At 38.2% G+C, this 15,319-nt stretch overlaps 1 protein-coding gene across 1 annotated transcript; it reads left to right on the forward strand.

The window, feature by feature from the left end:
- The first annotated feature begins 13,049 nt into the window (after positions 1-13,049).
- LOC123780173 (olfactory receptor 2L13) lies at positions 13,050-14,045 on the forward strand. Its single transcript, XM_045778961.2, has one exon. The coding sequence runs from the start codon at positions 13,107-13,109 to the stop codon at positions 14,043-14,045; it is 939 nt and encodes a 312-aa protein (XP_045634917.2). The 5' UTR covers positions 13,050-13,106.
- The last annotated feature ends 1,274 nt before the right edge of the window (positions 14,046-15,319 follow it).

The raw sequence follows: 15,319 nt of genomic DNA on the forward strand, positions 1-15,319 counted from the left end.
TCTGGACAATTTGCCTTACCTAGAAGTCCTGGGACAACCACAATATTATTTATTAATTTAGTTTTCAAATGTAAACTGAGGCAATCACTCTAATGGGAACTGCATTTAATGGATGCACAAGACCTTCTCTCCATCTGGTCACACTAAATTCTGTGACTTAGTTCACTGATTTCCAGTTATTTCCTTCCAAACATCAGAGGCAACAACTCTAAAAATATTTTCTTTATTTCCTAGTTAATAAATATGAAGCTTATGAAACAGCCAATCTAACTGTAGGTAGACAGTCAATGGAGAACCTAGAAGGAAAATAATTAAATATGTGTATTCCTGAATTTGATGCCCATCCTTTTATTTTTAAATAATTTTTATTATGTTTTGTTGGTCACCATACAATACATCCTTAGTTTTTGATCTAATGTTCCATGATTCATTATTTGCATATAACACCCAGTGCATCATGCATTATGTGCCCTCCTTAATACCCATTACCAGCCTATTCCAATACCACCTCCCCTCTGAAGCCCTCAGTTTGTTTCCCAGAGTCCATAGTCTCTCATGGTCCATTCCCCCTTCTGTTTACCCTCCCCTTCATTCTTACCTTCCTTCTCCTACCGATCTTCCTGCTATATCTTATGTTCCATACATCCGTGAAACCATATGATAATTGTCTTTGTCTGCTTGAATTATTTCACTTAACACAATCTCCTCCAGTCCCATCCATGTTGCTGCAAATGTTGGGTAATCATTCTTTTTTGATGGCTGAGTAATATTCCAATGTATATATGGATAACATCTTCTTAATCCAGTCATATGTTGGAGAGCATTGCAGCTCCCTCCAAAATCTAGCTCTTGTGGACAATGCTGCTATGAACATTGGGGTACATATGGCCCTTCCCTTCACTATGTCAGTACCTTCGAGGTAAACACCCAGTAGTGCAATGGCTGGATCATAGGGTAGCTCAATTTTTAACTTATTAAGGGACCTCCACACTGTTTTCCAAAGTGGCTGTACCAACTTGCATTCCCACCAACAATGTAGGAGGGATCCCCTTTCTCCACATCCTCTCCAGATTTATTGTTTCCTGCCTTGTCAATTTTTGCCATTCTAACTGGTGTAAACTGGTTTCTCAATGTGGTTTTGATTTGAATTCCCCTGATGGCTAATGATTTTGAACATTTTTTCATGTGTCTGTTAGCCATTTGTATGTCTTCATTATAAAAGTGTCTGTTCATATCTTCTGCCGGTTTATTTTATTTTATTATTTGTTTTTCATGTATTGAGTTTGAGGAATTCTTTGTAGATCTTGGATACCAGTCTTTTATCTGTAGTGTCATTTACAATTATCTCCTCCCATTCCGTGGTCTGCCTTTTTTTTTTTTTTGACTGTTTCCTTGGCTGTGCAGAAGCTTTTTATCTTGATGAAGTCCCACAAGTTCATTTTTTTTAAAGATTTTATTTATTTATTTGACAGAGATAGAGACAGCCAGTGAGAGAGGGAACACAAGCAGGGGGAGTGGGAGAGGAAGAAGCAGGCTCATAGCAGAGGAGCCTGATGTGGGGCTCGATCCCATAACACCGGGATCACGCCCTGAGCCGAAGGCAGACGCTTAACCGCTGTGCCACCCAGACACCCCCAAGTTCATTTTTTCTTTTGTTTCTCTTGCCTTTGGACATATGTCATGAAAAAGGTTTCTGTGGACGATGTCGTAGACATTGCTTCCTATGCTCTTCTCTAGGATTTTGAGGATTCCTGTCTCACATCGAGGTCTTTCATCCATTTTGAGTTTATCTTTGTGCATGGTGTGAGAGAGTGGTCAAGTTTCATTCTTTTGAACATAGCTGTCCAATTTTCCCAGCACCATTTATTGAAGAGATGGTCTTTTTTCCACTGAATGTTTTTTCCTGCTTTGTCAAATATTAGTTACCCAAAGAGCTGAGGGTCCACTTCTGGGTTCTCTATTCTGTTCCATTGGTCTATGTGTCTGTTTTTATGCCAGTACCATGCTGTCTTTGTGATCACAGCTTTGTAGTATAGCTTGAAATCCGGCAACATGATGCTCCCAGCTTTGTTTTTCCTTTTCAACAATTCCTTGGTGATTTGGGGCCTTTTCTGGTTCCACACAAATTTAAGGGCTGTTTGTTCCAGTTCTTTGAAATTTGCCATTGGTATTTGGATCGGGATGGCATTGAAAGTGTAGATTGCTCTGGGTACCATAGACATTTTAAATATATTTATTCTTCTGATCCAGGAGCATGGGATATTTTTCCATTCCTTTTGTGTCTTCTTCAATGTCTTTCAAGAGTGATCTGTAGTTTCTAGAATATAGATCCTTTACCTCTCTGGTTATGTTATTTCCAAGATAATGTATGATTAGTGGTGTTATTGTAAATGGAATCAATTCCCTAATTTCTCTTTCTTCAGTCTCGTTGTTCATGCAACTGATTTCTGAGCATTGATTTTGTATCCCACCACATTACTGACTTGCTCTATTAGTTCTAGTAGTTCAGAGGTTGAGTCTTTTGGGTTTTCAATATAGAGTATCATGGCATCTGTGAAGAGAGACAGTTTGACTTCTTCTTCTTTGCCGATTTGGATACTTTTTTATCCCTTTTTGTTTTCTGATTGCTGTTGCAAGGACTTCTAGTACTATGTTGAATAATAATGGTGAGAATGGGCATCCTTGTCGTGTTCCTGATCTTAAGGAAAAGGTGTTCAGCTTTTCCACATTGAGAATGATATTTGCCTTAGGCTTTTCATGGATGGTTTTTCTGAAATTGTTGAATGTACCCTCTATCCCTACACTCTCAAGGGTTTTAATCAGGATAGGATGCTGTATTTTGTCAAATGCTTTTTCTGCATCAATTGAGAGGATTATATGGTTCTTTACATTTTCTTGTTGAAATGATCTATCACACTGATCGATTTGCGAATGTTGAACCACCCTTGCATCCCAGGGATGAATCCCAGTTTGTCATGATGGATAATTATTTTAATGTATTGTTGGATCCTATTAGCTAAGACCTTGTTACAAATTTTGGCATCCATATTCATCAGGCATATCGGTCTGTAATTCTCCTTTTTGATGGGGTCTTTGCCTGGTTTGGGGATCAAGGTAATCCTGGCCTCAGAGAATGAGTTTGGTAGTTTTCCTTCTATTTGTATTTTTTGAAACAGCTTCAGGAGAATAGGTATTATTTCTTCTTTGAATGTTTGTTAGAATTGCCATCTACAAGAGACTCATTGTGAAGCTAAAGATACATCCATACTGAAAGTGAAGGGATGGAGAACCATTTTTCATGCCAATGGACCTCAAAAGAAAGCTAAGGTAGCAATTCTCATACCAGACAGATTAGATTTTAAACTAAAGACTGTAGTTAGAGATACAGAAGCACACTATATTATTCTTAAAGGATGTATCCAACAAGTGGATATGACAATTATAAATATCTATGCCCCAAACAGGGGAGAAGCTAGATATACAGAATAAAGGGACATATAGATAATAATATGTTAATAGTAGGGGACCTCAACACTCTACTCTCAGCAATAGACAGATCACCTAAGCAGAAAATCTGCAAAGAAACAAGAGCTTTGAATGACATACTGGACCAGATGGACCTCATAGATATATACAGAATACTACACCCCAGAACAACAGAATACTCATTTGTTTCAAATGCACATGGCACTTTCTCCAGAATAGACCATATCCTGGGTCACAAAACAGGTCTCAAAAGATACCAAAAGACTGAGATTATTCCCTGCATATTCTCAGATCACAATGCCTTGAAATTGAAACTCAATCACAAGGAATCATTTGGATGAAACTCAAACACTTGGAGACTAAGAACCATCCTGCTTAAGAATGATTGGGTAAATATTCTTTATCGAAAAAAAAAAAAAGAATGATAACGAAAATGAAAACACATCTGTCTAAAACCTATGGGACACTGCAAAGGCAGTCCTAAGGCTAAATACATAGCCATCCAAGCCTCACTCAAAAGAATAGAAGTACCTAAAATGCAGTTTTTATATTCTCACCGCAAGTTGCTGGAACAGCTACAGAAGAACAGGCCGAATCCACGCACGAGAGAGCAGTGATCAAGATTAGAGCAGAGATCAATGAATTAAACCAGGAGCACTGTAGAGCAGATCAACAAAACTAGAAGCTTGTTCTTTGAAAGAATAAATAAGATCGATAAGCCACTGGCCAGACTTATTAAAAGAATAGAGAAAGGACCCAAATTAATAAAATTATGAATGAAAGGGGAAAGATCATGACCAACAGCAACGGAATAGGAAGGATCATTAGAAACTTTTATCAACAACTTTATGGCAATAAATAAAACAACTTGGAAGAAATGGATGCCTTCCTGGAAACCTATAAACTACCAAGACTGAAACAGGAAGAAATTGATTATTGAAAGGACCAATTAATTATGAAGAGATTGACGCAGTGATCAAAAACCTCCCAAAAAACAAAACTCCAGGGCCTGACAGATTCCAACAAATACTAATCCATGCTGTGGCTCATTTAGTCCATTTTCCCTGCCCTAGATGTCCACTACCATTCACGGTATGCTCTTAAATAGTGTTGGTCATCACCAAGTTTCCTGTACTCACATAATCTCAGAACCCAAAACCTGGTCATCCCTTAAGGCACTGTGAAGAATCTTTCAACTTGTTGTGAACACCCACACTTCATGGAGGCACCATCACAGTTATTCATTTCACTCTGGATCTTTTCAAACATCACAACTCTGCAAACCTTGATCCATAATACCCACCAACACTACACCTGTAAAGAGTAACTCCCATCTCTACAGGCAAAAAGATATGCTCAGTCTCTGGTCAGTGTCTCCAGTTTTTATATGAGTTTGACAGTCACGATCCAATCCTTTACAGTAATTTTTTTTCCTCTAAAGAGCATGTGTTTGGGCCTGATTCCAGGGTCCTGGGATCAAGCCTCACATTGGGCTCCCTGCTTTGCTGGGAGCCTCCTTCTTCCTTTCCCACTCCCCCTACTTGTGTTCCCTATCTCAATGGCTGTCTCTCTCTCTGTCAAATAAATGAATAAAATCTTTTAAAAAAAAGTCTCTCTCTCCCTCTGCTTCTCCCACCTCTCTAAAAATAAACAAATAAATATTAAAAATAAAGAAGAACACGTGTTTATGCAGTTATCAGGGTGACCCAGCAGAAAGGGAAGGAAAGATGAGATGGTGAGAGGGGATGAATCCTGTGCATGAGGAGTAGATTTGGAGAAGAGCAGTGTCATTCCATGCCCTGTCACAGGAAACAAGACTAATTAAATCCATCAACAGTGGGGAGACTAAAATAGTTAGTTGCAGGGTAATTTCAGCTCTGATTGTGTTTTCTTAATATGTTTATTTTCTTTTTCTCTCTGAGCTCAGGAATATGCAAGTGTGTTGGAGTTTGGCAGAGTGGAAGAAGTATGAATTATTAGTTCAGTGTAATCCTGCAGAAAATAGGGCCAAATTGTGATAACTCAGAGGAATCAACCAAAAATACATGTTCATAAATTGGAAGTGAGGGACGCCTGGGTGGCACAGCGGTTAAGCGTCTGCCTTCGGCTCAGGGCGTGATCCGGCGGTATGGGATCGAGCCCCACATCAGGCTCCTCCGCTGTGAGCCTGCTTCTTCCTCTCCCACTCCCCCTGCTTGTGTTCCCTCTCTCGCTGGCTGTCTCTATCTCTGTCGAATAAATAAATAAAATCTTTAAAAAAAAAAAAAAAAAAAAAAAAATAAATTGGAAGTGAGATTGGTCAGCATACTTCTGCTATTTCTCCAGCCATGTTTAATTTCTCTGAATAGATTTTTGTGAGTTTTACAACGGTTTGAGAGTGAGGTTTATCTGGTTTTCAGTTTTGGCCATGAAAGCAAACAGTACCACAACACTGGGGAGGGAGAGATAGATATATTAATACAAGACAGTGACAACCAAAATATTTGTATGTGTCTATAACTTATCCCATCATCAAATGTCAAGCTGTGTAATTAATTTCTCCAGTTTTGTTTCATATTTGCCATCTCTCTCTCTCGCACACACACACACACACACACACACACATGGAATATGGTGTCTACTGATTATATATGTGTGTGTATGTGTATACATATATATGAGTATATATACATATATATACATATATATGGAATACTGATATTTATTTAGTAATTACTTGCTAAATAACATTCTTCCATATTTTACCAGGATAAGTGTTCCAGTTTTAAATAAAAGCAAGAGTTAAGAGTTAAAAATTTCTTTTTTAGGTAGACACCGTTCAGCAAATTTTATTGATATTTTTGTGCTCGCCTTCATTTAACAAATGATTAGCAAATGCTATTAATGACAAAATTGTCTGGAATCCAGATCCACAAGAGTTAAAAATTACTTTTAATGCACACTTCGTTGAGTTACAAATCTGCAGATTGAATAATATAAAAGATCCTAATATCTATTGTTTTTTTTTATCCCTCTGCAACAGGTACTTGTAAACATTTGACATATATCCCCCATTTATTTCTTAGAATATCCATTAGAACAACTTTAAAGACTTCACAACAAGGTAAAACTTTAAGTAATTTTCCCCAGTCCACTTTCTTTTCTTTTTTTAATAGTAATTTTTTATTATGTTATGTTAGTCACCATACATTATATCCTTAGTTTTTGAGGCAACGTTCCATGATTCATTAGTTGCGTATAACACCCAGTGCACCATGCAATATGTCCTCTCCTTAATACCCACCACAGCCTATCCCTATCCCCCACTCCCCTCCTCTCTGAAGGCCTCAGCTTGTTTCCCAGAGTCCACAGTCTCTCATGGTTCATTCCTCCTTCTGTGTACCCCCCTCTTCATTCTTCTCTTCCTTCTCCTACTGATATTCCTATTTCTTATGTTCCATAGTTGAGAGAAACCATATGATAATTGTCTTTCTCTGCCCAGTCCACTTTCTAATAAGTGGTGCCCGCTGGGCTAAACTCTTCTGAGTATAAATGCTCATTTTATTGCACTGTTTCTGAGAGTTAACTCGCCACTTAACTAGGACACCTGACCAGATTAATGTGTTCATGGATCAACTGTCTTACAGCTCTACGAACAGAAGAAAGTGTTTTGACAAAGCATAATTTCATTCATTCATGATCATCAATAATTCCATCTGCTTCTCAGTAGACAGTAGGTAAGAAACTGTCTCTATACTAGTTCTGTTATTTTTTTGCATTTTATACAACATTTGATATATTTCCTAAAAACAAAAAAACTATCATGTACAGGTTTGAATTGTTTGACAAAAAATTACATTATGTAAAGAATTACTCTCATATACAATCTCCATTCCTCCTCTTCTCCATCTAATAATAATCTTATTATGTTATGTTAGTCACTATACAGTATATCTTTAGTTTTTGTTGTAGTGTTCCATGATTCATTATTTCTGTATAACACTCAGTGCACCATGCAATATGTGCCCTCCTTAATACCCATCACTGGCCTATCCCAGTCCCTCACCTCCTCCCCTCTGAAGCCCTCAGTTTGTTTCCCATAGTTCTGTTATTATTTATCTGAACACTTATACTTACTGTATCTCTTTAATGATTTTATTTATTCTGTTGAGAGAGATGAGGTGAGAGAGAGAGAATTAGTGGGGGGGGGAGTGGCAAAGGGAGAGGGAGAATCAGACCCTGCTAAACAGGGAGCTGGACAAGGGGCTCCATTCCAGGACTCTGAGATCATGACCTGAGTCAAAGGTAGATGTTTAACCTACTGAGACACGAAGTTACCCCACTTCCTGCATCTCTTTAATCTTTAGTTTTCTAACTTACAAAAGTTCAGAAAGCATTATTTAGCATATATTATAACTCTCAAATAATGTTCTAGGATAACCAAATGCATCCCTTTTTTTGTCTAATTCTGATCATTAGAATGGAACTGCATTGATTGGGTTGATTACTTTGTTCTACCCCAGTGCAGAATTGACTGGATCTCCACATAAGCAAAGTCAAGTGAATTGCCTAAGACTTTGGCCCTTGTGGACTTGGACATTGGGGATCAATTACAGGAGGAAGAGGAATATCTGAGGCTTGATGATGTAAGGTTTTGCATATAAAATATAGCAACTCATCCTTCATTTTCCAGCAGTAGAACCTGAGAGAAATAGGTATGAAATGTCTTAGCCTGCTTTTACTGGACAAGGTAATAGGAAAGGAAGATGTTTTAATTAATTGTTACATGTAAAATGGAAACAAACATTTCACTAGGGAGGTTTAAATTATTTTCTGATTCCATCACTTTCTGGGCAACAGGGCTCTAAATGTGGCTGGCTATTGGTTTTACATTAAAGAAATTGATGAGCAACAGGAGAAGTGACAGACAGATGTTGCAAAGTGTCCTTGGTAATTTTCCTCTCCTAAATTTTAGCAGATAAAGAAAAGTCCCTCACTGTCAGAGAATTTGGATCTAATACAGAGCCTAGTGATCAGTAACAGGATCTTGTGGCATAGCCTGAGAGACCCTGTCAGCGAGGTTGGGTGCTTAAAAGTTTTTATGATTCAGTGGACTGTTAACAGGCATTAGTGTCAATATAAAAATATCCCCAGCCAAAATACAAACTCAAGAGCTTCAGACAAGGTGAGTCATAGTAATACTATTGAATCAAGTTGATTTGTGTTATCTATACCCAGGGAAATATTTTGGAGATGCGGCTTTTCTCTCATAGGGATTTTTTTTTTCTGTATAGAAAATAAGAAATTAGGGAACAAACTGGAAAAGTTAAGAGTGAACTGCAATGTAAAGAGAGAGAGACAGAGAGGGGGGGGAGAGAGAGATAATGTGACCCTGTTATAATTATACAATATGCAGCCCTGGAGTGGTGTGTATGACCTTCATTAAGTCACTTAATTTCTCTGGACCTGAGACTTCTCAATGGTTAAGATATGAAATAGAGAAAGGAGATAGGCTCCTATTGAGGAGTGACTATGTGTCAAACACAGAGAACTTGCTTAATTCCCTCTTCACAGGCATCCTGGAACATTGAAGGGATTGAGTTAGCTGAGGCTCAGACTAACAATTTATGTATAGAAGTCCTGTAAGGTGAGGTTTTTTTTTTTCCTTTTAACAATGTAAATGTCAGCAATGTGTTTGTTAAGATGATCATAGGAGATAGTCATAGTATACCCAATTTGTAGCTACAGGAACAGTACTCTCCAAGCCATAATGTAAACATGGGGTGGTGTTTCATGTGATTCCAGTGAATTAAATATGCCCCCATACCCAGTAAAGAAATCTGTTGAGTATCAATGAAAATAGACCCTGAACTCTAGCTTCTATGCCATGCCTTAAAATCGTTAAGTCCCAAATGTACAGCATCCTGAAAGTAATTATTGGTTTCCATTGCCTGACAAGATGCCAGTTTTCAATTAGGAAACAAATAACAGTTGCCGTGATCATTAAAGAATCTTTATGACATTCTGAACTCTAATTTATGCAGCAGAGAATCAAAACGCATACACGCCTCCTTACAAATTCGCTGTCTGGTGGAATAGATAGACATCCTGCTCTACCTGTTCAGGACTAGTTATCAGAAACACACCTCCTGGGAGAACTGGCTGATGCATTTCTTCCCCTCAATTTTAACTAAACAAAGAGAGGAGAAAGTACCCCCTGAAGGCTATTTTCTCCTAATTTCCAGGCCCCGTGTGCTAAAGACTGATTTTTGAAGTGACCTGGCCACTTTTCAGAGTATGAACTATTGTATTAATTGAGCTCTAAGGCAAACTTTGGTTCATTTCATCAGGCAAATAAAATATTGAGATGTATCATGAAGTATTGTAGTATGAGACCATGGAGATAGAATGATAATCAAGTATTACATTATCCCCAAATGGGTGATCAACTCTCCTGATTTGCCCAGACCTCATGAATTTCTGTTTAAAATCAGCACAATCCCCAGCATATAGGGACAAGCTCAAAAGTCTGGTGAGGACATGGACATGGGCAAATTATGGAATATGAAACTATTTACTGAGGTTTCTGTATCAGCACCCTGCTGAAGGTCATAAGAGGTTAGAATAATGTTTGCTACGCACCCTGCACTCACAACCATGGTCTATCCCACGGGATATGCACTTATCATTGAATTTAATTGTCACAAGAAGAAGCATCAATATTAAACATGTAGAGTTTAAACCCTGGGAATAAATCTAATGCCACCACATAGAAATAATGCCATATTCTACTTCTGGGAGTGTTGTCTTGTCTTCATCATTAATCTCCTACATGCACTCCTTGCAAATTTCCACTCATATAAAGCATCTTGCATTACTTCTAGTAATGTAGATAAAATCATGCCACTCTCCTTGACTTCTCATGTCACTCAGAACAATATTCAAGTTTTTATCATGGTCTGGTCTTTCCTATGCAAATGCCCTAATATCCTCTGCTTCAAAAACCCTGGTGTCACCACTATTGTCCTGAAAACCTAGATAGGTTTCACTATTTACCTGTTGTTCACTCAAGTTGAGAATTCTTTTTTTTTTTTTTTTTAGATTTTATTTATTTATTTGACAGAGAGAGAGAGACAGCCAGCGAGGGAGGGAACACAAGCAGGGGGAGTGGGAAAGGAGGAAGCAGGCTTCCAGCAGAGCAGGAAGCCCACTGTGGGGCTCGATCCCAGGACCCCGGGATCACTCCCTGAGCTGAAGGCAGATGCCTAACGACTGAGCCACCCAGGCGCCCCTCAAGTTGAGAATTTCTTAACCAGACCTGTGTGAATGTTGCATCTGCCGAGTGCCTATTTTATTTTTTGAGTGCTCTTATCCATCTGTCTGTTTACTCATTTATACCACTTTTCCTTTCATTCATAGTATGAATTACTTTATAACATTAGGTTGCAAGTAAGAGTTTGTTGTTTTGTTGTCTGTATCACTTACTCAATTTTAACTACATGACTGTAGAATTGTGTGTATCAAAGAACCTCAGGACTTAAAGGACTGCTATACAATAAAAACAAAAACAAAACCAAACAACAACAACAAAAACCCTTAGTGAACATTGTTTTAGAAAATGAATGTTTTATAATTATGGTGACTTTATTTTTTATATTTGTATGTTGGGTCATCAGTTTTTATTTTTGAAAAGTTATAAAAAGCAAAGGACACCTATGGTCCCCATGTCCATGTCCAATGATAGCAAGCAACTCTTATGTTCCTATGTACCTTTTATTGTTAGCATGAGTCAACTAAACAACTATAAAAATGTGTTCCCATTTCTCTATTACAAGTTCTTTTTCACAGTTTTACTCATAATTACTAAAATTACATGAGGTAGCAGTTGACTTAAGGTCATAAGATGTGAATAATTACAACAAATTATTCATTGTTTACTTTACTGTTGAAAAATCAGTAACCCAATATTACCCAAGTCTTGGATGTGACAAGACATCAGGTATCTACCTCTGGCAGAGGAGCTCACAGAGAGCTCAAGGTCCCCTCCCACACCAAATCTAGATAAAGGAAGGAATAAAACATATATTGGAGGTATAAGAATCACCACAATCACAGTGTATGCATGTTTGGGGGAGTGAGTGAAGAAAAGAACAAACTGCCAGAATTGAGTTTACAAAGAGAAAAAGGGAAGGTATAAAATGTTGAGTTACACATAAAAATTCTCAAGGAAAGGAGTGGATGTAGTATCTAGCTTAAGTATTTATCCAAGGGAAACGAAACTATAGGTACAAAGTCTTGTACATGATTTTTTATAGCAACTTAATTTGTAATAGTAAAAAGTTACAATAAACTAAAATGTCAAGAAAAAAAAAAGATGCTAGAAACATTTGCCAAAAAGGAAATTTTTATTGATTGTTTTAAGTAATTAAGACAGGACATTAACATTGCCACTCTTCTTAAGCCCAAACAGGGTAAGTACAAACCTTTAAGCTACAATTAAGAGCATTTTCCTGCTTATCCCTCCTTTTCTAGAACAGCTTTACAATTGGTTGGCTATGCTGCCATCTGCTGTATAGAAACTGAAGGACAGAAAAAGGGAATGAGTACCCTCTCCAATATTAGAATGTCATGAACTACTCCAAAACATGGAATTAAGCCAGATCTTTTCCAAAAGAGTAATAATTATTCAAGAAAATAAAATTAGGCATGAAAATTTGTGCATTTGACTTTGGGTTCTGTCGAGTTTGAAAAAATGGACACAGCATGACAGAATATTCAAATAATACCTTAAAATTAGTGTGGGTCTCACAAAGTCTGCAAAACCGTTATAGTTCAAGGGCAGTGATTTTGCGTGGTGGACACATTTTTAAGGAAGGGACAGAAATGAAAAAGAATAGTAGCTGTAGATTATGAACATTTTCCTGGCTGCAGTAGTGCCATTTGGTGAAGAAAGAACAGACATTAAAGATGTAGAAAAGGACTAGGTACTAAAGGACTTAGAATTTAGCATATGCAAAGTTTCGAGTCACATAATCCAGTTACTACTGTAAATATGCTGTGTTACATTGACAGACACTGGGAAATACAGACATTCCTGTGACATTTTGTAAATTCTGAGGAATGTGCATAGCCAAGAGTTATAGAGAGAATAATGTTTTAGTTATCCTGTGTATTTTTGTTGGTTATAATACTAGGCTTTACACTTAAGATCACTTGTTACAGTGCTTACCAAAGAAAATTGGAAGAGGAATATTCAATTCAGATATTAAACTTGATTCTATGAAAGCTGCAGTATTTTTTTTTAAAGATTTTATTTATTTATTTGACAGAGAGGTAGCAGGAGAGCACAAGCAGGGGGAGCTGCAGAGGGAGAGGGAGAAGCAGGCTCCCCACTGAGCAGGGAGCCCAATGCAGGACTCGATCCCAGGACCCTGAGATCATGACCTGAGCTGAAGACAGTTGCTTAACCAACTGAGCCTCCCAGGTGCCCCTGAAAGCAGCAGTATTGAAGAAAAGACAATTCATTCTAAACAAACATTCATAAAATAAGAGATCCTTTTTGTGCTCCTGTTTTAATTTTTGTTGCATGCTTTGTTTTTGTCTTTATTTTTCTTTCAAAGGAGTGAAAACGGTACAATTTCATGGAGACATGGAATCAAACTTCGGATGACTTCATTTTGTTGGGGCTGTTTCCCTCAAATCAAACTGGCCTGCTTCTCTTGTTCCTTATCATCTTCATATTCTTTCTTGCCTCAGTGGGTAACTCAGCCATGATTCACCTCATACGCTTAGATCCCCGGCTCCACACACCAATGTACTTTCTCCTCAGCCAGCTCTCCCTCATGGACCTAATGTATATCTCGACCACCGTCCCAAAGATGGCTTTCAACTTCCTGTCTGGCCAGAAAGGTATCTCCTTCCTGGGGTGTGGGGTGCAAAGCTTCTTCTTCCTGACCATGGCATGTTCTGAAGGTTTACTCCTGTCCTCCATGGCCTATGACCGTTATATGGCCATCTGCCACCCCCTCCATTATCCCATCCGCATGAGTAAAATGATGTGTGTGAAAATGATCCTAGGATCTTGGATTTTGGGGTCTATCAACTCTTTGGCACACACGGTCTATGCCCTCCATCTCCCTTACTGCCGGTCCAGGGCTATAAATCACTTCTTCTGTGATGTACCAGCCATGTTGCCTTTGGCCTGTATAGACACCTGGGTCTATGAGTACATGGTTTTTGTGAGTACAAGTCTCTTTCTCCTCTTTCCTTTCCTTGGTATTACCGCTTCCTATGGACGGGTTCTTTTTGCTGTTTACCACATGCGCTCAAAAGAGGGAAGAAAAAAGGCCTTCACCACCTGTTCAACACATTTAACCGTAGTGACCTTTTACTATGCACCTTTTGTCTACACCTACCTTCGGCCCAGGAATCTCCGTTCACCAGCAGAAGATAAGATTCTGGCGGTCTTCTACACCATCCTCACTCCCATGCTCAATCCCGTTATCTACAGCCTGAGGAATAAGGAAGTCCTGGGGGCCATGACAAGGGAATTTGGGATATTCTTTGCCAAGAAACAATAATCATGGCTGTCCTGTCTCTTATTTTCCTTTTCGAGGTTAATTAAAACGCCTAGAGCAGCATTATCTAATAGAAATATAATGTGAGCTACAAGTAATTTAAACATTTCTAGCAGCCACATTTGAAAAGTGAAATTGATTTAAGTAATATATTGGTTTAATTCGAAATATTTATTAATGTTGAAATTAACAATGATATTAATTCTATATACTATATTACATGAATAAGTTTTTGCATATTTCTACTTATATGGACATGGTATGATTTTTACAATTAACATGAAATTATTGTTGAGATCCTTTACTTTGTTTTCAGTCTAACTCTTCATAATCTTGTGTGTATTTTGTAATTAGAACACATTGCAATTTTGACTATATGCATCTTTTTTTAAATGTTTTTTTATTATATTATGTTAGTCACCATACAGTACATCCCCGGTTTCTGATGCAAAGTTCGATGATTCATTAGTTGCGTATAACACCCAGTGCACCATGCAATACGTGCCCTCCTTACTACCCATCAACAGTCTATCCCATTCCCCCACCCCCCTCCCCTCTGAAGCCCTCAGTTTGTTTCTCAGAGTCCATAGGATCTCATGCTTCATTCCCCCTTCTGATTACCCCCCCTTTCTTTAACCCTTTCTTCCCCTACCGATCTTCCTAGTTCTTATGTTCCATAAATGAGTGAAACCATATGATAATTGTCTTTCTCTGCTTGACTTATTTCACTTAGCATTATCTCCTCCAGTGCTGTCCATGTTGCAGCAAATGTTGAGAACTCGTTCTTTCTGATAGCTGAGTAATATTCCATTGTATATATGGACCACAGCTTCTTAATACAGTCATCTGTTGAAGGGCATCTTGGCTCCTTCCACAATTTAGCTATTGTGGACAATGCTGCTATGAACATTGGGGTGCATATGGCCCTTCTCTTCACTACGTCTGTATCTTTGGGGTAAATACCCAGTAGTGCAATGGCTGGGTCATAAAGTAGCTCAATTTTTAACTTTCTAAGGGACCTCCACACTGTTTTCCAGAGTGGCTGCACCAACCTGCATTCCCACCAACAATGTAGGAGGGATCCACTTTCTCCACATCCTCTCCAGCAGTTGCTGTTTCCTGCCTTGTTGATTTTTGCCATTCTAACTGGCAAAAGGTGGTATCTTAGTGTGATTTTGATTTGAATTTCCCTGATGGATAATGATTTTGAACATATTTTCATATGTCTTTTGGCCATTTGTATGTCATCATTGGAAAAGTGTCTGTTCATATCTTCT

The sequence above is a fragment of the Ursus americanus genome, chromosome 5 (genome assembly GCF_024610735.1).
Source record: "Ursus americanus isolate L20-20 chromosome 5, mUrsAme1.1.p, whole genome shotgun sequence".
Taxonomy (NCBI): domain Eukaryota; kingdom Metazoa; phylum Chordata; class Mammalia; order Carnivora; family Ursidae; genus Ursus; species Ursus americanus.